Below are 26914 nucleotides of genomic sequence, written 5' to 3'. Positions count from 1 at the left end.
ACAAAAAAATGAATATATAGAAATACTTGCCCTTGCTATGCATCCCAAAACAGAAAGACCTGTATTCTGAAATACAAGTATTTGCAGTATTTCAGGTTGAGATCATGCCCTTGCTCTTTAACAGTTAAGTCTGCTGGATTTTTCCAGTTGAAGAAAGAACATTTTCTTCCTATTGAACAGTGCAGTCATTAAAGAAAGTGAAATATCATCTTGTTATTAGTTTTCTTTTGCTTCCTAGAGTGATAATAAATAAAACAGGACAACATGGAGAAAACGTTTCTTTATGTTCTTCAGTTGAAGATTATTTATTAAAGGATATTTGTGCACCATCGGTCTTCTTGGCTTTTTGTCGCCTCCACAGTTTTGTGTGCCTTCAATTTGGGCATTCGTATGGGGGTAAATTCTCAAAAGGCCACTGAAATGTAGTCACTGGGATGATGCGCACTAAGTGTGAATTCAGTTACAGCAGTTGTGCGTGCAACTGCCTGTGAGGGGGTTTATAGAACACTGACCCTCACCCTTATGAAAAGTCCCTCTCTAACTAGCCTGAGCCTTAAGTACACTGGTCCCAGCCTGGGAGGAAGTGTGCTGGGAGAGGCGGAGCCCATACCTGGAAGTTTAAAAGACAGGGCCAGGCTGAAGTTAGAGAGGCCCTGGGAGGGAAGATTTGAATCCCCACTGTATGCCGCAGAAGCGCCTGTTCCATAATTGCGACCTGGCTGAGATAGGCCATTGCTACTACTGGACTGAATATTGCAAGTTTTGCTTTGAGGTCTGCCTTCAGGCAGACCTGGACCCCTGAGAGAAACCAAGAACTATAGGCTGTGTTTACGGTGTGGCAATCGTCACAAACTGTGTTAGGCCTGCTGCTAGAGGCTGTTTAATAACTGTGTTTCCTGAACCGTAGAAGTTTACCCATACTATGTTTCAGGCCATGTGAAGAAACAGGCCCAGCGATCCCTTCAAATAAATACTTAATTTTGTGTTCATCCCTTTTGTCCGGCTGCATTATTTCACTGGCCCACTCCCAACCCTCTCTCGGGGTGTCACACTGGTCTGCCCATGCCCCTTCCAGGCCCATGCCCCCTTGAAATACGTGCTCTGGAATTTGAGTGCTCAACTTATAGAACAGTGACTGAGGACAGTTTCGTGTGTAACTGCCAATTGGTGAAAATTACTACCAATTGTATCCTATTATTGCTCATTAACACCAATTTTCAGCTCATTATTAAATTGTAATTTGTGTGATTTTGTTTTTTATAATTTTTGAAATTTCATTTTCATCTTTTTCCCAACTCTTCTCCCCCCTTCCTGCTCTGTTCTCTTTTTGTTCCTACTGTTTGTTATGTCATTAGTCCTGTTTTGTTTCGGAGTGTATGATTACTCTTTCCTGTCAGATTATGAGTAATCAATAGAAATCAAACAAAATAAAACATGGAAAAGAAAATAAGATGATACCTTTTTTATTGGACATAACTTAATACATTTCTTGATTAGCTTTCGAAGGTTGCCCTTTTTCGTCAGATCGGAAATAAGCAAATGTGCTAGCTAACAGTATATATAAGTGAAGCATCCAAGCCTTTCATTGACAGTCTAACAGGGTGGGTGGGAGGTATGCATGGGGACATCAAAGCATTCAATTGATAGTCTAACAGGATGGGTGTGGGTAGTTGAGGGGAGGGTGATAAACAGAGAAATACAACTTTATGGTTTATAATGGGCTAGAAAACCCAGATCCTTGTTAAGTCCTGTCTGTTGGGTGTCAAAATAGTCAATCATTCTGACTTCAAAGGTCTTACGTTCCTGTGTTGTTTTAAAGTTACCTTTCAGGATTCTCACTGTGAAATCACTGGTACAGTGTCCTGGTCTTGTAAAGTGCTGACCAACAGGGGTGGGAGCCCTACTGGCACCAGTATTGTTCATGTTATGTCTATGTAAATTGAATCTTGTGTTAAGCATCTGGCCTGTTTCTCCAATATAGCATCCTTCATTACATTTTTTACACTGAATGATATATACCACATTGGAAGATGAGCAAGTGAAAGATTCCTTTATGTTAAATATCTTTCTTTTGTGAATGACTGTGGGGTCCTGTGAAATGTTTTGGCATAGCTTGCAGCTGGATAAATTACAGGGAAGTGTGCCCTTCTGTTCCTTTTCAGTCTGTGTTGGGAGTTTACTTCTGATTAGCTTATGTTTTAAGCTGGGTGGCTGTCGGAAGGCCAGTACTGGTGGGGATGGGAATATCTCTTTCAGTAATTCATCCTCCTGGAGTATAGGTTGTAGATCTCTTATGATTTTCCTCAGTTTTTCCAGCTGTGGGTTCTATGTAGTTCCTTCTTTCCTGAATTTAGATTTTAAACTGCTTTGATTTGTGAGTTAGCAAAAGCGGCATAGCAAATATAAATAAATCAATAAGTTACGCACACAACTGACCTTATTCTATAATTTATACACGCATGTTTGTGTGTGCAACTTTCTTGTAGAATTAGAGGGACTGTGTCCTATAAAATCTTCACATCCTTTTATATTTTTCCACATTCTGCTATCTAAAAAATGCAGTTTAAAATGCATTCAGGGGCCCTTTTACCAAGCAGTGGTAAGCCCAATGTGGGCTTACTGCTCGGCAATCTGGAACTACCGCCGGCCCAATGCGGGATCCGGCGGTAGCTCCACCCCACAGCTTGCGGCATTTCTGGCGCTAGCGGAAATATTTGAAAAATATTTCTGCAGGGGTTATCTGGCGGTAATGTGCACTGCCTGATTACTGCTGGGTTAGCACGGGAGCCTTTGCCGCCACCTCAATGGTTGGCAGTAAGTTCTCCACCCCCCCCCCCCCCCGCATGGTCATGTGGTAAGTTCAATCTTACTGCATGACCTTTTCTTTTTTTTCAGCCTTTTTACCTGCTACAGTAAAAAGGGCCTCAGTGCAGAGTGGAGGAGTGGCCTAGTGGTTAGGGTGGTGGACTTTGGTCCTGAGGAGCTGAGTTTGATTCCCGGCACAGGCAGCTCCTTTTGACTCTGGGCAAGTCACTTAACCCTGCATTGCCCGCCGCATTGAGCCTGCCATGAGTGGGAAAGCGCGGGGTACAAATGTAATAAAATAAAAACGACCCCTGCAGCTAGCCAACAGTTACACCTGCATGAGAGCTAGTGAAAACAATGTTTTGTGTAAATTGTGATTCCACCCTGTACTTTACCCAGGCTCCTTGCTAGAGCAAATCTACTCTACAAATACACATCTACTTGAACCGTGCTTACTGTTAGGTGTGACTTCATTTTTTAAGAGGCCTTACTCTTTTAGGAGTATTTGAATCTGCTCACTTACTATGATTGGACACACATGGACTCCATTTAGATTACTATAGGCCTTGTTAAAGCAATTTTTTAGAAATGAAACTATTTTGAGTGCACTATGAAAAAGTGGGGTAGACATTCAATGGTTGGAATATTTTTTGCCACCGCTGGATTTTTCCTTGGATATTCAATGCCGGACCACATCCGGGCACCAGCATTAAATACCCAGGCGTACGCGGCCAGTTAAAATTTATTAGGGCTGCATTTAAATAATAAGGTAAACTGGGAGGGGAGGGGAGAGGAGAGCCATCGGCGGTCCAGGAGGGGATGAAGAGATGCTGGACCAGGCATGCAGGCGGAGAAGGGAGAGAGGGAGGGCAGTTCATCATTAATCACAATTAAGGTTTTAAATCGCAATTAATGAAAAAATGCATTAATCTCGATTAACATGCAGCCCTAAAATTTATGTGGTTAAATGCAATATTTAGCAATTAACTACATAAGGTATAAAGATAGGACTGTATTTTATGTGGTTCCCCTACGTGGTTAAGCGCAGAATATCGGTACTTCACTGCAGAAGTTCTGACTCCACCCCTCGACCGCCCATAGGACTGCCTACTAGGTCCAAATTCTCCCGGCAGGGTTGATCCAGTCCTGGGCTTACCCCATTGCATGCAGGGACTTGTGGTTCTGATTTCCCCATTGGATTCCCTACGACAGCAAGGCTACAAGTCCCTGCATGCAATGGGGTAAGCCCAGGACTGGATCAACCCTGTTGGGCAAATCCAGATCCAATTGGCAACCCTAATGGGCCACAAAATAGCTGATCTCAGCTTAGGTGCTAACCAGGCATATTCAGCGAGCATCCAGTTAAGTGCTGCTGAATACGCCCACTTAGCCCAGACAAGCAATTTAAACATCTAGGAGCCGTTCCTGGCTATTTAAATTGCTTTAAATATCACCCCCAGTATGAACACTGGGCAGTTTGTCATCAGTTAAAAAGCAGTTTGGAGCTAGAGAGAGCCCAAGAGATGTGGGATAGAAATGTCACAAATAAAATAAATAAATACAGATTATTTCCACCTTATTTAAAATCTTAATGTCGCTGTGGTTGCAGAGTGTTTCTGATAGTAGGATGTGAAAAAGGTGAAAGGATGTGAAAACATTTGTAAGGTATTGTATGATCTCTAAGGGGCCCTTTTACTCTGTGGTGGTAGGCTTACCACTTGCCAATCTGGAGCTACCGTAGGCCCAGTGTGGGTGCTGGTGCTAGTTACCCAGCAGTAATTGGTCATCTCCGCATGCTACCCGGTTACTGCCTGGTTAGTGTGGGAGCCCTTACCGCCACCTCAATGGGTGGCGGTGAGTGCTCCCCTCCCCCCCCCCCGGCATGACCATGTGGTAAGAGCAATCTTAGCACATAGCTATGTTTTTTGCAGCCTTTTCACCCACTGTGGTAAAAAGGGCTTCAGCATGTGGCGAAAACGGCCCCCTGCCATTAGCGCAGGGCCGTTTTTACTGTATATATTCAGTATATACATTCATGGTCAGCTTGTCTCTTTGTCAGTTCAACAGCAGTACAGTGGCATTAGAGGACATGTGTGTGATTAATGTGGCAAGAGCTAGTTAGAACATAAGAACGTTAGTGTTGCCATACTGGGACAGACTGAAGGTCCATCAAGCCCAGTATCCTGTTTCCAACAGTGGCCAATCCAGGTCACAACTACCTGGCAAGATCCCAAAACAGTAAAACAGATTTTATGCTGCTTTTCCTAGAAATAAACAATAGATTTTCCCAAGTCCATCTTAATAATAGCTTATGGACTTTTCTTTAGGAAATTATCCAAATCTTTTAAAATCCTGCTGAGCTAACTGCTTTTACCACATTCTTTGGCAATGAATTCTAGACTTTAATTACATATTGAGTGCAGAAATATTTTCTCTCTTTTGTTTTAAATTTACTACTTCGTAGCTTCATGGCGTGCCCCCTAGTTCTTGTATTTTTGGAAAGAGTAAACAAGCAATTCACATCTACCCATTCCACCCCACTCAGTATTTTATAGACCACTATCATAAAATCTCCTCAGCCATCTCTTCTCTAAGCTGAAGAGCTCTAGCCTCTTTAGCCTTTCTTCATAGGGAAGTCGTCCCATCCCCTTTATCATTTTCGTTGCCCTTCTCTGTACCTTTGCTAATTCCAGCATATTTTATTTTGAAATGCGGTGACCAGAGCTGCACATAGTATTCAAGGTGTGCTCGCACTATGGAGCAAAACAAACGCATTATAATCTCAGTTTTGTTTTCCATTCCTTTCCTAACAATTCCTAACTTTCTTTTTGCTTTCTTAGCTGCCGCTGCACACTGAGCAGAAGGTTTCAACATATGATTGTGTTCCCTGATATCTTAAAGATGTAATTCAGGAATACCAACCTGTTAGATCCTTGCAGTCTGAAAACTTGAAGTTTTTGGCAACTGTTAAATTGCGAACTGTGGTATATGCTAATAGACGGAATACCGGATTCTTGATAGCAGGTCCACAAATTTGGAACAAATTACCAGGTTATTTGAGATTGTGCAGTAGCAGGGCTCAATTCAGCAAGTTATTGAAGGCCTGGAGGACTGGCCTAGTGGTTAGAGTACTTGTCTTGCAATCCAGAGGTGGCCAGTTCAAATCCCACTGCTGCTCCTTGTGATCTTGGGCAAGTCACTTAACCCTCTATTGCCTCAACTCAGATTGTGAGCTCTCCTGGGACAGAGAAGTATCCAGTGTACCTGGGTGCAACTCACCTTGAGCTACTACTGAAAAAGGTGTGAAGAAAAATCTAAATAAATATCTGTTTGAACATGCATGGGGCTGATGTTGCTAATATTGTACAATTCAGTGCCTGTTTTTGTTTATTTTATTGCATATGTTGATTTGTGACGGAGTAGAATTTTTAAAATAATTAATTAACGATGACACTTAGATCCTTTTCCTGGGTGGTGATTCCTAATGTGGAATCTTGCATTATGTTGAAAAAGAAAGAATGGTATCATATTGATGAGTTTTGAATTTCCAATTTTAATTGTAGAATGTGGTGAATATATCAGACAATAAATACAACTCTTCTTTACACAGCATGAGATTGTGTAAGATAATTTTATGCAAGCTTATGACATCATATTTTGTCATGGAGAACGTAAAAAATGTTAAAAAATTGTGTATAAATTTGGCAGGTCTTTTCTTTCTCACCCACCACTTATTGCAGTGACACATTAGGATTACAAAGGCACTCTCCGCAGCCTTCTTTCAGTGTCAGAAATCTTCAACTCTCCTTGTTAGCTCTCACATTAAAAAATGCCTGCCTATTTTTCTCAGAGCGTTTTTAAAGTGTTAGTTCCAGAAAAACATTTTTAGATAATACATTGTCAGGTATTATTATCTATGGAGCCCTTTTCCAAAGGCTCACCAAAAAGTGGCCTGCAGTAGTGTGGCGCTTGTATTGGACGCACACTGGACCATTTCTACACCGCATCTGGAAAAATGTTTTTTTTTGGGGGGGGGGGGGGGGCAAATGGACAAGTGGCAAAATGGGTAGGTCTTTAACTCAGTTTTAAATGGAGATAACGTGGGGAGGATCTTCAAATCTTCTGGCAAAGAATTCCAAAGCTGAGGAGCTTGCACTGAAAAAACGGAGCAGCGTGCAGTGATAGAAGAAATGTCTTGAAAAGATGGTGCAACTAGAAGATCCCATTGTAAGGATTGCAAAAGGCGAGGTGGGCTATAAGAAATATGAAGCGTGGAGAGGAAAGAAGGCTCCTCAGTAGCACAAATTTTATATACTAGAAAAAGCAACTTATACTTGACCCGGTAAGAAATATTTTGTAGGCAGTCAGGGCTTATACGCTAATCACACTCTGATCTGTTAGCGTACGGCAATGTAGCTGTGCTAACCGATTAGCACAGAACACGTCTACTCTCAGCCCCAATCCGCCCCCATGCGCTAAAGAATAAAGTCTGTTTTTAGCATATGGGAAGCATGTACTGATCACAAAATTACCGTGAGATGCCTGAGCGCACCCTGCAATAAGGTATTTTAAGATGTGGTAAGCACTCATTACTGCTTACAGCAGCTTAGTAAAAGGACCCCTAAATAAGAAAAATGTAGGAAAAAAATTTAAAACCTATTTGTTCAACCAATATCTTACGTAACAATTTTAGGATACTTTAAATTTAGAGATTGTGTATTCCCAGTATTTTTATCTGGCTAATCTTGTGATCATCATCGAACCACTCAGGTGAGATTTTACAGAATATAAATGTAATTTCAATTCAATCTCTATTCAATAAGGGGGTCTTTGACTAAGCTGCGGTAGCCTTTTTAGTTTGCGGTAGAAATCAGCTGGTGGTAAACATGAGGCATCCACTATATTCCGATGGTTGTCTCGGCATTTACCGCCAACTGATTTCTATCGTAAGCTAAAAATGCTACCGCGGCTTAGAAAAACACCCTCCATAGTAATTAGTTTTTTTTGTTAGTATTGGGTGATTGTTGTAAAGGAAGGGGGGGGGGGGAGAAATGGAGGAGGGGAAAATGCTTGAAATCACTTTGGGTGTGCATAAGGGAAGCAATGTTTGAAGTGGCCATCTGCGTTCACCCCGAATTAAAAGACCCTGAAGCAGCAGGGTGAATACGAGCCGAGCGAAAAACTGGCCAACGTTGGTCTGTGCCTGGGTGCTGACGGTTGCAGAAGATAGGAGGAATGTGTGGAGTTTTTTGAAAGCTAAGCACTTTCCTTGCAAATTCAAGCAGACTTTATTATTTTTGATGCACATAGAAAGTTGACAGTGTGATGTGCTTTAAATAGTTGTTTACAGAAGTTTTTTTCAGCCAATGATGAATTGCAGATCATTTACGATCGTTTCAGCTGTATAGATCTTCTGATCTGGAGCTCTTTGAGGCTTTTTCCTTCTGATATTCAAATATTCATTAGTGATACTCTCGGTCACACAAGTTTTGTTATCATAAGGGGGGGGGGGGGGTCATCGTTTTTGTTGGAGACTTTTGCTCATTTGGACTCCCTAGCCACTTCATTTTTTAGTTGTGGTTGAAGATAATGAAATGAGACAGGATTACAGTCAAAAGAGGAAGCTCAAGGAACAGGCAAATTACTATGTTAAAGAAATTGGCCACTTTAAAATTGCTAGACTGTTTTTCACTCTTGGAACTATTGCTGAGAGTAGAGATTGTTAGATTCCATTCTAATGCATTCTAATCACAGCCTTTCCCAAACCATGGCATGCTGCAGTCGATAGAGACACCTCGAGTATTGTGTCCAATTCTGGTCGCCGCATCTCAAAAAAGATATAAAGGAATTAGAGAAGGTGCAGAGAAGGGCGATGAAAATGATAAAGGGAATGGAACGACTTCCCTATGAGGAAAGGCTGAGAAGGTTAGGGCTCTTCAGCTTGGAGAAAAGGCAGCTGAGGGGTGATATGATAGAAGTCTACAAGATAATGAGCGGAATAGAGCGGACAGATGTGAAGCGTTTGTTTATACTTTCAAACAACAACAAAACCAGGGGACACAAGATGAAGCTAGAATATGGTAGATTTAAAACTAATAGGAGAAAGTTTTTCTTTACTCAGCGTGTAGTTAGACTCTCGTTGCCGGAGAATGTAGTGACAGCAGCTGGCCTTACGAAATTTAAAGGGGGTTTGGACAGATTCCTGAGGGAAAAGTCCATTGAACATTATTATTATTATTTTTTTTTGGGGGGGGGGGGGGGGGGGTTGCCGGGTTCTTGAAGCCTGGATTTGCTGCTGTCGGAGACAGGATGCTGGGCTTCATGGACCCTTGGTCTTTTCCCAGTATGGCGGTGCTTATGTACTTATGTACCTGTTACGTGATACAGACCGTAACCGTAACCACACTTCCAGTGCAGTGTAGGCTACTCTGACAACAGTATCCTTGGGTCCAGATGCAAGTTTTCTTATACGTAGAATGTTTTCACAAGAGGAATTGCTTTTAAGAGAAGAAACACATCTAGACCTTGACAAAATGTCCTCATTTGCAGGATGTACTTACAAGAGGAGTCCTTGTAAGTAAAAGCTGCTCTGTTTCATTGTACATGAAAGGCCATCTGAATGCTATGATCTATAAAGTACTCAGATATTTAAATAACGCTCTTTAAACCCAGGCGTTCTGCTTGCAGGGGAAAGTCAGAATGGATGCAGTCATAAGCTGACATAATTACAATGATACAATGTTTTCCCACTAAACGGACAGTCTGGAAAAACAATGCGTGCTTTACTTGTCTTGCTGAAACCAAGAGCCTAACGATACGTGGAAACTGTTTTTAGTGTTCAGTACATCTGGTTAACTGCCTTTTGTTCAATATCAAAGTGATACAAATGACAGTACTCGTGTACTCGTAGGCCTGAGAGCAATTATCAACACTGCTTGGCAGCTTTGTATTTTGTATCTGGGGTATGAAAGCCAATTTTGTATGGGAAACACTGCACAGCACATACATTTTCCCCTCAGAGGGCCCAGAGCAATTGTAGAAGGGGCATTTTTCACAGATAAATGTTGGTTTACCCAGGAAATCCTTTTCAAAATTGCCCCATTTACACATACACCCTAATTCTGTAAAATTGGGGGCACTTTTACAAAGCAGTGGTAAGCCCAATGTGGGCTTACTGCAAGCCAATTTGGAGCTACTGCTGGCTCAACCTTGGCTCCGGCGGTAGTTCCATTCCCCACGCTGGGGAAAACAGGGCTTGATATTTTTGCATGGTGGTTACCTGGTGGTAATTGGGCAGCGCCACACACTACCTGGTTACCGCTGGGTTAGCGCAGCAGCCCTTACCGGCAATTCAATGGGTAGTGGTAACCAGGGGCGTAGCCAGTATGGGGCCACGGGGGCCTGGACCCCCGTAGATTTGCCCCTGGACCCCCCTGCCGACGACCCGTTGACCTCCCTCCCGCCACCTACCTTTGCTGGCGGGGGACCCCAACCCCTGCCAGCCGAGCCGAGGTCCTCTTCTTCCCAATCCCGCGCAAGGCTTCATTCTAGTCAGACTAGAACGTCAGACTAGAACGAAGCCTTGCGCAGGATTGGGAAGAAGAGGACCTTGGCTCGGCTGGCAAGGGTTGGGGTCCCCCGCCAGCAAAGGTAGGCGGCGGCGGGAGGGGGGTCGTTGGGACGTCAGCAGGGGGGGTCGGCAATGGCAGGGAGGGGGTCATATTTGGTGGGGAGGTTTAGCAATGGCGGGGGGGGGGGGGGGTTCAGCAATGGCAGCAAGGGAGGGGGTCAGCAGTATCAGGGGGGGGCTAAAATGTGCCCCCTCACTTTGGGCTCTGGACCCCCCTCCCGCCGAAGTCTGGCTATGCCCCTGGTGGTAACTGCTCCCCCTCCATGACCACATGGTAAGAGCAATCTTACTGCATGGCTATGCACTCTTGCAGAAGCAAGAAGACCACCGAGGTGGTGTCCCATGGGTATTGTCAACGGCAAAAAAGATGTGGGAACAGAACCAGGCTCTTCCAAAAACAGACTGGAAACAGTCAAAGTTCAAAATAATATTTATTAGTTGAAGACTCAATTAATAAATATGGTTTTGAACTTTGACTATTTTCGGTCTGTTTTTGGACGAGCCTGGTTCTCTTCCCACTCCTATGCATTCTTGCAGCCTTTTTACCCGCTGCGGTAAAAAGGGCCTTGGCGCACAGCAAATATGGCTGCTACTGCAGGACCCTTTTTACCGCAGCTTGGTAAAAGGGCCCTTTAGTGAGCAAAGTTGGGTGCCCAGTTTATAGAATAAGGTCAGTTATTAAACTCGGGTATACATATAAAGTATCGCATACCATGTAAATGAGTTTATCTTGTTGGGCAGACTGGATGGACCATACAGGTCTTTATCTGCCGTCATTTACTATGTTACTATGTTTGCACCAGCAACTTAATTTAAATTGGTGTTAATTGGCACAAATTGACCTTAGTCGCTGTTCTAGAAGTTGCTTGCACAATTTCTGTTGTATACAATTTCTAGGGGGCGTGGTCATGGGAGGGGCTTGGGCGGGTCAGGGCCATGCCTATGAGTTGTATACAGGGTGTAGCCAGACCTCAACACTTCCCTGCTCTAACCCCCATCCCGCCGCAACCCCATATACCATGGCTGCTGGGATCCCCAACCCCCGCAAGCTGAAGTCTTTCTGCAGCGCTGTTCTCTGCACATTGCCTCCCCTCATATTGCGTGCAAGCTTGATTTTAGTGAAACAGAGTGATCATGAGTATGTGTGCAATAAGGACCTGACTTCTGAAATAATAGGGAGCTTAAAGTTGAACCAGATTCTATTCACTCTAATTTCTTCATGAGTAATGCAGGAGGGAATGAGGAATTTATCAATGTCATTAATAGAATTAGGAATGGTCAGACCAGTTCTTATTTTAATGATCTTTTATTTGAAGAAGTTTGCTAATTTGCAGGCTGACGGAATCGGTTCATTTGTTAAATGAAGATCTTTGGTGTTGATCAGATTATCAACTAAATTATAAAGAGGGGCATAATCGAAAGGGACGCCCAAGTTTTCCTGGGGACGTCCTCGCAGGACGGCTCCAGCAAGGGGCGGGGAAGCCCATATTATCGAAATAAGATGGGCGGCCATCTTTCATTTCGATAATACGGTTGGGGACGCCCAAATCAGCAAATTTAGGTCAACCTTAGAGATGGTCGACCCCAGCAGAGATGGTCGTCCCAAGGACTTGGTCATTTCTGATTTTCAGTGATAATGGAAAGCGAGGACGCCCATCTCAGAAATGACCAAATCCAACTCATTTGGTCTTGGGAGGAGCCAGCATTCATAGTGCACTGGTCCCCCTGACATGCCAGGACACCAACCGGGCACCCTAGGGGGCACTGCAGTGGACTAACTGATGCACTAACTGAATGGAAAAAGCCCTTCCCTTACTGATCCCTTAGCGATTCGGAAAGGAACGGGCATGCATGAAGGAAATCGCATGCAAATGAGCTGCTCACTGTTAGCTCATTTGCACATGATTTCCTTCCTAAGGAGGGGAAGCCAGTGCAGAGCAGCTACGCATAATACTCTGTGCATGCCAAAGACGGCTTCATACATGCAGACAAGCTGCGTGTATAATAGCCGTCTACAACCTTAAATAAATTGCCATCTACAACCTTAGAAAAATACAGGTCCTATTATAGCCAAGATGCTTTTTCTGTTTGAGATTTTAGCTTCAGCTAGTGTCTGTCCTTCAGCATAAGCTGACCTGCTGTTTTGCTTATGATGACTCTACCATTGGTGCCATTGTGCTTTTTGGTCCAGTTCTCTAAAACCTGCAGCAATGAAGAAGTCCCAACCCTGAATGTCTGTGTACACCACTGTGAAGAGCTTTTGTTTGGTCCATGATAGTAGAATAGAAGGAATACAAGTTATACAACACAATTAAGTACACCCAGAATAAATATATTGGTAAATGCGTCCTGGCTTCCAGCTAATAATGCTCAAAGGGCAATTTTTCTAGCTAGTTTTGAGATTTCTTGTAAAACTAAAGGGTCCACGTTCAGGGATATAAGAAATTCTGTAGTACTTAAGCTGCATTTGTTTCCTTTGCAGGCTTCCTTTGATCCTGTTTCAGATGGAAATGCCTCCAGGGATCGGTTACTACATTATAGGAAGGCTGCTGAGGTGGCGAACAGTGAATACGCAGCTATGCTGGTGAAGAACAAGAGCCTCCAGACTGAGGTGTAGTACAGAGCTTGCCCAACATAACAAATAAACTGAAGCATGCATAGGTGGTTGGGACTCAGATGTTTAGAGAGGCTAAACTGGGGTGTGGCTGGGATGGGGCATGCCAGGGAAGTTAAAATCCTTGGGGTGGGGTGGGGTGGGATTGGGTGAAGGGGTGATGCCTATGTCAGCAGTGAAGGGATAGTGGGGGCAACTTTGAATACATCACCAAATGCACCAAAATAATACCACATATTAAACTGAAAAATGGGATCCTGTTAGATTTTGTGTGTTAGATTTTTGCACTTTACAGGCTTTAATGTAGGAAATTAATGTGTGGCATGCAAAAGTAACGTGACACCTAGTGGGGAGCATGCACAGCATGTAATTTGCAGTTGCTGCATTAAAATGCTCATTAGTAAGTAGTAAACAGCGTACAGGCACTTAGGGCCGGATTCATTAAATGGTGCTGAGAAATTTCACATTCAGAGCTATTCTATAAAGGGCGTTCAGGGCTAAGCACTGTTTATAGAGTAGCGCTTAGGGACAGGTTCTATATGTGGTGCCTGAAAAGTCCACGTGGAATACATTTCTGCCTAAACACATTTTATAAGCAGTGCCTAGATTTAGGCGCGGTATTTAGAATACGCTTAGTTGACATCACACCGCTTAAAACTATGCACATCCATTTACACCAAGGGAAATGTGACTTAAATGTTGGTGCGTAGATTTATGTGCAGAGGGGCATATTCTATAACAGTGCAAGTAAATTTTAGAACGACCATGAAATGCACATAACCATGCCCCCCTTTTGGCTGCACACATTAGAATTTAGGCGCTCTGCATTACAGAATACACTTAGCAAGTTGTGTGTGTAAATTCTAATTATTGTCAATTATTGCTTGTTAAATGCTGTTATCTACTCTAATTGGCTTGTTAAGCCAATTAAGTTACGCGCATACGCTTGGATTGTGGTGCAGAACATTAGGTGCGATATATAGAATCCGGTGTTCCGGTGCCCAGCTGAAACCAAATCTTAGTGTACAACTGGGGCACGCAGCCCCCTAATTCTATAACACTGAGTGTAATTCTTTGGAATGCCCTGACATGCCCATGCTGCTCCCATTTAGGCACAGATCTTTATAGAATTGCACGCGAATCTCCAAACTAGAGCCAATTAACATCAATAATTGATTGTTAACAGCCAAGTATTGATTGTTAATGATTCATTAACTAATTTTTTTTAATTATTATTTTATTTACATGATTTTACAATCCTTACACGATAAACATGCAAATGGAAATACAATGAAAAGATTGAATGCAACTTAATAAAGTATCATGTCAAGGTAATATTGACATCAATTTTTTCCAATTCTTTAGACCACAATAATGTGAGGGGGGTGTTTAATAGACTAGGAGATCAAAGTAAGAATATTCTAGAACAACAAAGTAAATGGCCTGGCCTGTATTCCCCATTAAATTCTCTTAATAAGCAGTTGACCTTCTCTTACTCCTTTGGTTTAATGGATAGCTTTTTCATTTCTACGAATGTTTTAAGATGAGCTGGTTCAAAAAAACCATATTTATTATCCATATATTTTACTACAGTGGCGTAGCCACAGGTGGGCTTGGGTGGGCCAGGGCCCACCCACTTAGGGCTCAGGCCCACCCAACAGTAGCACACGTATAGCGGTAGCTGGTGGGGATCCCAAGCTCTGCCAGCTGAAGACATCCCCCTGATAGTAATTAAAATGCTGCTCTCCACGATACTGGCACTTGTGCATGCTCAGTTTTCAGTGCATGCCTACTGTAGACTGCCAAGGTGGAAAGAAGCGTTTTCCCGCCAGCTCAGATATTTTTCTGGTGGGGGTTGGGAAGAACACCTGGTGCCCACCCATTTCTTGCCTATGCCCACCCAAAATCTGTTGTCTGGCTACGCCCCTGTTTTACTAGACACTTGCAAGGATATGCTAGAAGATATGTTGCGCCCAAAGCCCTTGTCTCCTCTCTAAGAACCAAGAATTGCTTCCTTTTATCTTGTGTTGTTTTAGTAAGATCTGGAAAAATCCAAATTCTTTGACCACAAAATGTTTTTAAAGAAGTTTTGAAGTATATCTCCATCACAGAATTCAAATCTTGTTCAAATACGAATGAAGCTATTAAAGTTCGACTTTGTGCCACTTCAGAAATTGATTCTTCTAGTAATGCTGAAATATTCTGAATTCCTTGTGTATTTTGTTGGTTTAAAGGCAAATTCCTTGAGAATATTGATTCTGCACCTTTAGGCCTAGCTTCAGACTGTAAAGGTATCGGCAAGTAATAAATCTTATTAAATGGAGGTATAGCTGAAGCTGGATATAGTAATATTTCCTGTAGGTATTTTTTAAAAAGATCCACTGAGCTCATTCCCAGTACAAAAGGAACATTCAATATTCTCAGGTTCAAACGTCTGTTAAAGTTCTCTATTTGTTCAATCTTCCTATGTATCATAGATTTATCAGTTATCAAAACCTCAGTGGTAGTTTTTAAACTTTGTAGCTCTTGCTGCATTTGCTCCATTTGCATTAATGATTCCTGTTTAGTCTTTTCTAGTGAAATTGTTAAAGAATTGACTTTACTTACAAGTTGAGAAGTGTCTTGAGCAGTTTTAAAGACCACCTTGTTTAAGTCCTGTAAAGCTTTCCAAATTGCCTCCAGAGTAATCTCAGTGGGAGAGAAAGTCTCCAAGTTCGTTTCCCCCGCGGTCTGGGTGGGTGCGACGCCGTTCGAGGTCCGGCCGATTTCGACTTCCGATTCAGCCTGGGCCTCCGCGATTCATTAACTAATTTATTTGTGCACAGATCTCAGGACTGTGTGCCATTTTGGGTGCCCAGATTTGGGTACAATTTTTAGAACTAGGGTTAGTGTCTCCTTCAACTTCCACTTTGAAAGTTATCCAAGGGAATCTCTGGATATCAGAAAATTCCTAAAAAATGAGCTGTTTTGCATGCTTTTACATTGCAGCAGCTCAGTGGCGTACCAAGGGCGGGGCGGTCTGCCCTGGGTGCACGCTGCTGGAGGGTGCGGAGAGCAGCCGCGCGCCTGTTGGCTCCGCTGGTTCCCTGCTCCCTCTGCACCGGAACAAGTTAATTCCTGTTCCGAGGCAGAGGGAGCAGGGAGTCAGTGGAGCCGACAGCCACATGGCTGCTCCCAGTAGCTAAGAATGCACCCGGGGGAGGGGTGTCATTGCGCCGGGGGGGGGGGGGGTTGTGCTGCACCCTGGGGGGACGGATGCCGCTGCACCATATTTGCAGAAAATCAAAGTAATATTTCATGGTAGCAAACGTGTGAATGGCTTTTAGTTAATGAACATGCATCAAACAGTGACTAACTTAACAGCACAGCAGTAGACAATAATCTACTTTTCAACAACTTCTGGATTTGAGTTTGATTGAGTCTGAGCCCAAGTGTGAAAGTGTTTGCCTGACATATGCTTAAAGTTGTGCTGCACGAACAAAATTCCTTTAACAGCTTCATCCAGCACGGAAACAGAGAGGAGATCAGCAATGCCTTTCTCTCTCTTTAGCACCCCCATACGTCCAGACTGACTAATAGGCCAGATATGGTTTCTCTCATTATGTGGGTAGGTGTGTTGGTCATAGGCACATAAAAGATAAAGAGGATATTTTCCAAAAAGTTAAAGAAAAACCTGGAGGACATATCTGAAGAAGTCCAAAAAGAGGACATATAGAGGCATATTTTCAAAGCACTTAGCCTCCCAAAGTTCCATAGAAACCTATGGAACTTAGCCTCCCAAAGTGCTTTGAAAATATGCCTCATGGTAACCCTAGTTCATCCTGCCCACCCAGTTATTCCTTTTTCAGACTACAATGAATATATTCTAGATGTCAGCCATAGAGAATGACATCTGTAGGTTTTTTTTTGCTTTTTTAATTGTGCTCTAGCCTCCTACAGTATAAAAATGAGCTTGCAAAATCTCATTTTATTTAGTTCAGCTTTAGTGCCCCACCCCTCCCTTCCTATGTCCAAGCACTAGGTCCCACAATAATCCAGCAACCAACACCAGCATGACTGTTATTCAAACATCCAGCCTGCCAGATCTCAGTAGCATTTTCTGATTGTATACCACCACCACCATCCAGCTACACTGATCTACTCTCAGCACAAGAAGCATGCAGTCTACCAGATAGACCTAGAAGCACTAATATGAATTCTAGATAGTAATGTTTTTGCAGTATGCCATATAGACCCAGCTGCTATAACTGCAGCCAGCATCAGTCTGGTGCTCCCAAGGAGGTTTAATAAGACAGGAACGGCATGAGCCTATCTTGCCCGTTCTGTGGGCTGAAGCCAGTGGGTGGAGCTTTCTGCCATATTGAGTGACCCCAAACATTTGCAGATGCTATTGAATGCAGTAGCAAACTTGTGAGATTTATATTGTTTTAGTAAACCTCCTTGATTTTGTATTCTTTCTGTTAGGAGGAGGGTGGGGGTGGGGGTGCGGGTGGGGGGGTGTGGCGTGGCAAGACAGGGGACTTCTTCTGAGCAGGGACCGTCCTTATTTGTTAATTTGTACAGCGCTGCGTAACCCTAGTAGCGCTCTAGAAATGTTAAGTAGTAGTAGTAGTAGTAGTAGTATTTTGTATTGTTGCTTAAATGACCCCTTTCATTCAATGCATCATCCCTTTTTTGGCCAGCAGGTGGTACCTGTCCTCTGCTTCATATCAGTAGCAAGCTTAAAAGAAAACAGACTTCTATCTTCCCACAGGAAAAAAAGGAAAACCCATGGGGCAGAGTAACCTACAGTGAAACCCCTTAGTGCTAATGCTCTGGGCCCTGATTAGCCCCGAAGTGCAAGATCCAGCCAGAATATGCTGGAATTCACCAGTTTCAGTGGCAGTGTGGTGTGGAGAGTGAAGACCTCTGCTCTGAGACCCTGTTCAAATCTTATGAGCAGTTATTTTCCCTGGGTATGTCTGATCATATGATTTAGTCGTTTTTGTGTGAGAAACAAGTCCATTTGCCACTTGTGCTATTTTTTGGACATTTTTAAAATATTGATTATGGGCCCCATGGTATACTGTTCTACAGGTATTAGAGTAGACTAACATAGTTCTAAAAGGGTACACACCATGATCCCTGGCAAGAAAAGCAACACTGGCCCCTTCATCCATGATCAAGACCAAGACAATGGGTCCTTTGCTCCCAAAGAAGAAACTAGCAGCTACAGTTGATCACCAGATGTTACAAAGAGCTTTGTGGAGATTACCTTGATTGTATTCATTATTTTATGGCGTAACTAAGAAAAGCTATCGTAGACAGACCTTCCATCTCTGATGTATGAAAGTTTTTACACCTTCAGGTCAAGAGATTTTTCATCTTTATGTGAACAACCGCATGACTTATCCAATGCCTAATTTAATTGACGAAGGCAACTTTATCAAAACAGCCAACCTTTCCTTCTCTTGTTTATGCAGTACAAAGCTTTCTATGAACCAATAATTCATCACGCTGTTAAATCCTTTTTCTGTCATAACATCTGGTTTGTTTGTTTTTTCCTAGCTCCCTGTACCTTACACTGCTTCTATCAGGTACAAATTGTGCCTAGTGTCATTGTTTTCAACCCATTTTCAGGAGACTCAGGTACAGGGGAATAAATATAAGGGCAAATCCAAATGCAGAAGAGGAGGTAAAGATGATAAAAGGAAATAGAAAAAAAAATCTTCCCTACAATAAAAAAAAAAAGAGAGAGAGAGAGGCAAATATGGAGATAGAAAGAATCAGAAGAAATAAAATAGATTTCTGTAGCAATGGGGAGGAAGAAGCATGAGCAAGGGAAAGAAAAGAATCTGATAGTAACGTTAAGTTGTCTTCACTTTTTGCAAAGATGTCTCTGGTAGGTTGTAGTTGCACATTTCTAGTGGGAAGGGTTGTGGTTGTGTTAAGAATGTTAAGTATTCAATTAATTTTACTCATGCTCATTTAACAAATGAAACGGTTTGACACCGAAATCTCAAATTCATTGGTAGTAAAGAATCTAAGTTCCAAAGTAGCTTCTCGATTTTTGCAGGTAAGGCTAGAACTGCTTATAATAGGTGCAATTTCTTGCAATAACAAAATGTTCCTGACCTTTTGCTGGTCACAAAGCAAATGTGCTTTTACTGTGTCAAGTAAAATCAAATTTGTCTCTTCTTCCCTGGCTCGTTCTGAAGGATGCAGTTATACACCATCTAACCTGATATGAAATTTCAACTATTAGAAATTAGACTATAACTTCACTCCTTCAACCTCTGTGAAATAACAGATTTTTTTTTTTAAAGCTGGGATTAGAACATATACTAAAATGTTATCATTTGCGGATTCTTTAGTCCGTGTTTGCAGTGGTGCCAGGTGGATGGGACATTCTAGGTTTATATTAGTATAGGAAGGATTACCCGCAGGGGATGACAGCTGCCTGTTCCTGTGGACACCAACCCACTCAAACTTCCAGGACACTCTTCATGAATACACAAAGATCATATGCTTCAGCTGAAGCAGTGTGCCTGCGAGTCTCTCTCATGCTTATCTTATCCATTAGGTATATCCTGAAACCCAGGGGATTAGTGTCCATGGGGACTGGAGGTTGCATGATCTGGTAGGAGGTGCTTTGATTTACTTGTAAGACACATTTCTAGGATGGGGTATGGATGGAGTAAGGAAGCAGAACAAAACGGTGAGTCATAGTAATGTAGAATTTCATTTCATTTCTTTAATTTATACCCACCTATCAGTACTGTTCTAATCAGTTTGCATAGAAACATATTAAATACTACAAATCATAAAACATGCAAATAACATATAATAATACATATAGGACAAGATTCTATAAATGGCGCAGAAAAAATCGGTACGGAAAAAAAACACGCTTAGCGCTATTCTATAACCCACGCCTAAACTTAGACGTAGTTTATAGAATACGCATAGCGCTCAGACCCACGACTAAATTTAGGCATGCCCATTTATGCCAAGTAAAACCTTGTGTAAATGCTCATGCCTAACTTAAGCGTAGAAAGGGCGTATTCTATAACAGTGCGCATCATTTCTAGAAACGCCCATGCCCCTCCCACGACCATACCCCCTTTTGAGATCTATGCATTAGAATTTATGCGCAACACTTTACAGAATATGCTTAGAAAATTGCACACATAAAGTCTAATTAGTGCCGTTAATCGCTTATTATTGGCCAGTTACCGGTGCTGCTTGGCTTGGTAAACAAGTTGTGTTAACAATTTGGCCGCACTGCCAAATTTGCGTGAGCAACTTTAGTTGCCATATATAGAATCTGGGGGATAGGTGATAAAATTCAGACCATGGTTTCGGGCACTGAATATCCAGGTATGTCCACTGACCCAAAAGTTAACAGGAGGAACTAAGGAGTGGAAGTGAAATGTTCCAAGATCAATCAGACAAAAATGAAGTCCAGACTTTATAAATACTCCTTACTCATAAGTACATAAGTATTGCCATACTGGGAAAGACCAAAGGTCCATTGAGCTCAGCATCCTGTTTCCAACAGTGGCCAATCCAGGTCGCAAATACCCAGCAAGATCCCAAAAATGTACAAAACATTGTATACTGCTTATCCCAGAAATAGTGGGTTTTCCCCAAGTCCATTTAATAACGGTCTATGGACTTTTCCTTTAGGAAGCCGTCCAAACCTTTTTAAAACTCCGCTAAGCTAACCGCCTTTACCACATTCTCTGGCAACGAATTCCAGAGTTTAATTACACGTTGAGTGAAGAAAAAGTTTCTCCGATTCGTTTTAAATTTACTACATTGTAGCTTCATCGCATGTCCCCTAGTCCTAGTATTTTTGGAAAGCGTGAACAGATGCTTCACATCTACCCGTTCAACTCCACTCATTATTTTATAGACCTCTATCATATCTCCCCTCAGCCGCCTTTTCTCCAAGCTGAAGAGCCCTAGCCACTTTATCCTTTCCTCATAGGGAAGTCATCCCATCCCCTTTATCATTTTCGTTGCCCTTCTCTGCACCTTTTCTAATTCCACTGTATCTCAGTAGTAGTTGTACAGTCTTGACCAGCCACAGGTGTAAAAAACTAGACCCAACACAGGCTGTGTTATGGCATAAAGCCTTCCTCAGGGGTCCCATTACCCCATTTTTCCAAAATTCTTTTCACATTCATGTCGGTGTTTTGATCTTACACTGAAAATATGTATTCTTTATACTTCACATTTTTATCCTGTCTGTTTATTTTTATTTTTTATTGTAAAGCACATTCTCATATCATTTTTACACTTAATATCTTCTATCCTGTCTATATATGTATCTTTATTGTAAACTACAACTACTTATCATTTCTATAGCTCTACCGGACGTACGCAGCGCTTTACACTTGAACATGGAGAGACAGTCCCCTGCTCAATAGAGCTTACAATCTAATTATGACAGACAGAAAGGACAAGTAAGGGATAAGGGTTAGGACAGACAGGACATATCAAGGATAGGGGACAGTTGAAGGTTTAGGTTTAGGAGTTAAAAGCAGCATCGAAGAGGTGGGTTTTTAGCCTAGATTTGAAGATGGCCAGAGATGAGGCTTGGCGTACTGGCTCAGGAAGTTTATTCCAGGCATACGGTGCAGCAAGATAGAAGGAACAGAGTCTGGAGTTAGCGGTGGAGGAGAAGGGTGCAGATAAGCATATTTATTTATATTTTGTTCTGTTGCTATTGATAGACCCCTGAGAACTTCCATTCCTTTGTTCTCCTTGACTCACTGTGGAAGCATCGTGTCCCCCTTTTTTTGATTAACTCACCACAAAAGGGGACCTTTTACTAAAGCTTAGCATGCGCCAACAAAATTAAGATAACTAACCCCCCCCCCACACGATTCTATAAAAGTCACCAAAAATTGTACCTGTAAATTTAGGTGTGCTTCTGATTTGTGTGCAATTTAATAGAATAATGAATCAATGCCAATAATTGGCTTTTTAACAAGCAATTATTGACTAATTAGATCTAATTGGGAATCACGCATTTAAAGCTAGGTGCAGGGTTCATGCCTAAAATTTACATGTGGCTCAAAAAGGCACGGAAACGGGGTCATGGGCATTTCAGAGCGGGTCATGGGTGTGGTTTTGCGTTATCCCCAGATTCTATATATGGGGTCTAGATTCTGCATGGAAATACATGCGTAGCAAGGTAATATAACGTGCAGTTATTGGCAATAATTACAATTTATGCATGGAAATCGCTAAGCATATTCTATAAAGAACTGTGCCTAAATTACAAAGCGCGCAGTTCAAAATAAACGCGTGTAGCTTAAAAGGAGCGTTTATGAGTGTATTAATGGGCATTTCATGGGCATTTCAAAATTTCCATGCATAATTACAGAACACGGGTCAGTGCACCTAAATCTACGTGCACGGATTTACACCAGGTTTTTATGGGCGTAAATGCACACGCATAGATTTGGGCGCTATGGTATAGACTAAGCGTATTCTATACACCGCACCTAAATCTTATAGAATATGCTTAGTTCCACACGGATTTTTTAGGCGCCATATAGACTCTGGTCCTATATGCATAATTATAGAATAACAGTGTTCCACGTGTAAATCGGTCCACCATGTTTTTGTTGGTGCAAATGGCAGCGCCTACATTTAAGGTCCCAAAAAACAACAAGGCAAACGATCTGCAAAATCCAACATGGAAAATAAGCCAGCAGATCAGTATAAAGTCAAAAGGATTTTATTAAAGATACCGTGTATAAGAAAGTTGCCCAACACAGGCCGTGTTTTGCCCACACAAAGGGCTGTGTCAGGGGCTACAATAAACAAACACATCAAATTATAAAATATAAAGCTCATAAAAACATAATAAATTATATGTATATTTAAACATGCAAATATATGAAATACAAAATTAAAAGCATGAAATATTAAGATGTGCATGTAAAACATAGACATAGATGATCAACAATAAGAGTCTCTTATAGAATATTGATAAATATAACAATAATTAAAGCGAATACATAACACAAACCAAATATGTATATATAATATATAAATATAATAATCAGATAAAACATCATATCTCTTACTCCACAGGTAAACCAAAAAATAATGCATAATGTATACATGTAAAATGTAATAACAGCAAAGTGAGGGCACTGATGTAGACATAAAAATGATATATATATATGAGTATTACCGGAAATCAAATAATAAAATTATAAAAAATATCATAGAATGATAAGAGGACACATACCACAATCCACTCCCCCTTGAAGTTTGGTCAGCTCCGCGATGGAAAGCAGTTGGCGCCGGCCAAAATCTGCTTTTGATTATACCGATTTGGCTGGGTTCAGGAGATCGCCGGCCATCTCCCGATTTGTGTCGGAAGATGGCCGGCGATCTCTTTTGAAAATAAAGGGACTGTCCTTCTATGTTAAACTGTACAGTGCTGCGTAACCCTAGTAGCGCTTTAGAAATGTCAAGTAGTAGTAGTAGTAGTAGTATAGTAACATAGTAAATAACGGTAGATAAAGACCTGTACGGTTCATCCAGTCTGCCCGAGAAGATAAACTCATTACATAAGGTATGAGGTGATACAACACATGTATACCTGATCTTGATTTGTCCATGTCATTTTCAGGGCACAGACTGTAGTCTGTCCGGCACTGTCCTTGTTCTAAAACTTCTGAAGTTATCATAGAAGCTCTTGAAAAGCTTAATTCCAGCCTATCCAAATCTATTCAGCCACGGTCAGGGCACAGACCATACTGGCTTTGCTTCCCAATTATCTGTGTTGCTACCTTGTCTCTACTAAGCTTCTTTGGATCAATTCCTTCTAAACAGGATTCCTATGTGTTTATCCCTTGCATTTTTGAATTCTGTTATGGTTTTCATCTCCACCACCTGCTGCGGGAGGGCATTCCAAGTATCCACCACCCTCTCGGTGAAAAAATACTTCTGACATTATTCCTGAGTTGGCCTCCCTTCAACCTCAATTCGTGTGAGCTTCGCGCATGCTCAATTTCACTAAAACCGAGCATGTGCGCTGAGGCAGGAAAGTCAGCGTGGAGCCAAGTATCGTCACAGGAAGGCTTCTGCTGACAGGGCTTGGGAACCCCCACCAGCCCAGGTATGTAGAGTTGTGGCGGGGGCAGAGAGCGGTGGGGAGGCGGGCCAAAATGTGCCCCCTCCACTTTGGGCTCAGGCCCCCCCAAATCGAGGTCTGGCTACGCCTCTGGACTATAAAGTGGTCTTAGTGCACCCTTACACAGGTTATTTCCGTGCACTAAGGCCATTTTTACTGCAGCAGTAAAATGGCTGAGTTTCCATTTTCTGCATTAATGTCACCATTAGCCCATGATCATTTAAAAAAATTATCACGTTAGCACTAACTGACATCTATTTTGTAGGTGGTAAGGGCTCTTGCAGAAATCCCGTGTTAACCAGCGCACAATAATGTAGCTGCACTAACTGATCAGCACAGAAATGCCCACTTTCTGCTCCCTGCAGACATGACCTCCCCCCATTTTATGTGTGTGGTTGGCACACGCCAATCTCAAACTTACTACAGGTTGCCTGAGCGCATCCCAGGGGCGTAGCCAGACTTCGGTGGGAGGGGGGTCTAGAGCCCGAGGTGAGGGGGCACATTTTAGCCCCCCCCCCGGTGTCGCCGACCCCCCCCCCCCGCCATTGCCGCTGCCATCACCAACTTTGCCCCCCCTGCCAACGACCCTCTCGACCCCCCCTCCCGCCACCAACCCGCCGTCACCTACCTTTGCTGGCGGGGGACCCCAACCCCCGCCAGCCGAGGTCCTCTTCTTCTCGCAAAAGGCTTCCTTCTGTTTCTGACGTCCTGCAGGATGTCAGAAACAGAAGGAAGCCTTTTACGAGAAGAAGAGGACCTCGGCTGGCGGGGGTTGGGGTCCCCCGCCAGCAAAGGTAGGCGACGGCAGGTTGGCGGCAGGAGGGGGGGTCGAGAGGGTCATTGGCAGGGGGGTCCAGGGCCAAATTTTCAGGGGCCCAGGCCCCCCTGGCCCCACGTAGCTACACCACTGGCGCGTCCCGTGGTAAGCCATTTTAAGAACCAGCAAGCATGCACTAACGCTTATTTGTACCACAGCTTAGTAAAAGAACCCCAAATTTACCTCCTCAGTCTGCTTGATCTGGTGAAGGTAGTGTAAATCCCAGAAGCTAGTCAAGAAGTGTATTATATTCGTTTAGTAATAAAATATCACGTTATATATTTGTTGACCTCTATTTCCTCACACTGATCCACACTGTTTTGTATTTTTTTTTTAGTTCATAAATAGAAAGAAAACAAAACAAAGGAAATTGAAGTGATACCTTTGTTTATTGTTGTTTAGGTAAAGGATCTCCAGAATGCGCTGGCAAAAAAAGAGGCATCTTTGCTAGAAATGAAAACAGAGCTGGAAAGCTACATGGAAAATCATGCCAGACAGACTGCTCAGGTTCTGTCCCTGAAAGAGCACATCAAGGAGCTAGAGGAGATTGCAGTATCTGTGACCAGCGTCAAGACACATAAAAATGCAGGCATTCATACTCTGGAAAGGGGTAACCAGGAGTTAAATGAAAGAGTCTCAGAGCTGGAAAACCGAGTCAGGTATGCTTAGTTATTTCAAAGTGCCCAGTTTGCTAATAGCTTAATTATATACAACGTAGATAGAACAATGGAGAAGGGTAGATAGTGGGTTCCTTTTTAACATATTTATAAATGATTTAGAGGTGGGAGTAACTAGTGAGGTAATTAAGTTTGCTGATGACACACAGCTGTTCAAAGTTGTTAAATCGCAAGAGGATTGTGAAAAATTACCTTACGAGACTGGGAGACAGGGCATCCAAATGTGAGCAAGTGCAAAGTGATGCATGTGGGGAAAAAGGAACCCGAATTATAGCTGCATAATGCAAGGTTCCACATTAGGAGTCACTGACCAGGAAAGGGATCTAGGCATCATCACTTCCCCAAGCTGTTCCGAGCAGCACTATCAAAATACCACTGGAACAGCAGAGGGAAAGAACTCCCTAATGATCAACCCTAATAACATGCAAATTTAGGCTTGTTGTCAGTGCTGATCATTATGGACTTCTGCAGGAGGATTGTGCCTGGGGATGCGCTCAACAGCCCAGGCACAATCCTCCTGCAGAAGAGGTTTGACAGGTCTGGGCTTTCCTCCCGCAGGAGAAAAGCCAGGTCCTGTCAAATGTAAAGCCCTAGTGGTCTGGTGGACCCCAGACTGCCCTCCAAAGACATAAGGGCCTAGAGGACCGGTGGACCACCAGACCCCCACCCCCAAAACACATAGGGGCCTGGAGGTCCGGTGGACCCCCAGTCCCCCAAAGACATAACTCCCCTGAAATTAAATACAACCCTGGTGGTCCAGTGGGACCCTTGCCCAGGACCACAATCTGACCTCTGTCTCCCCCCCCCCCACTGCAGGCTAGCCCTTGTGGTTTAGGGTGGCCCCCAACCCCCTCCTACCTTTTACCTTCTAGATGGATGAGGAACTAGCACTCCCTCTCTCCTGAGGGTGCCTTCTGGAAATGGCGATGCACTGGGCGAGGCTTAACTACCATAGAAGGGAGTTTCTCCCTTCTATGGTAGTTAAGGTCCACCCAATGCATCCCAGGATGCACCGAGCAGGGTGCTGCCATTTTGAGGAGATGCCCCCAGGAGGAGGAAGGAGTGCTAGTTCCTCCTCTTTCTAGAAGGTAGGAGGGGGTTGGGGAGGCCACCACTAGACCACCAGGGTTAGCCTGTGGTAGGGGGGAGAGGTCAGGTCGGGGTCCTGGGCAAGGGTCCCATTGGACTAGCAGGGTTGTATTTAATTTTTTTTTTTGGGAGGGGGAGT

At 43.0% G+C, this 26914-nt stretch overlaps 1 protein-coding gene across 1 annotated transcript in view; it reads left to right on the top strand.

Annotated features, from left to right (window-relative positions):
• LOC115477724 (coiled-coil domain-containing protein 170-like) overlaps positions 1 to 26914 on the top strand; it is a 60688-nt gene that overhangs the window by 6723 nt on the left and 27051 nt on the right. Inside the window, exons 2-3 of the mRNA XM_030214778.1 lie at positions 12918 to 13046; positions 25412 to 25668. Coding sequence (XP_030070638.1) covers positions 12918 to 13046; positions 25412 to 25668 — 386 coding nt within the window. The remainder of the gene's footprint in view (positions 1 to 12917; positions 13047 to 25411; positions 25669 to 26914) is intronic.

This window comes from Microcaecilia unicolor, chromosome 9 (genome assembly GCF_901765095.1).
Source record: "Microcaecilia unicolor chromosome 9, aMicUni1.1, whole genome shotgun sequence".
Classification (NCBI taxonomy): domain Eukaryota; kingdom Metazoa; phylum Chordata; class Amphibia; order Gymnophiona; family Siphonopidae; genus Microcaecilia; species Microcaecilia unicolor.
This window is presented reverse-complemented; position numbering and strand designations above follow the sequence as displayed.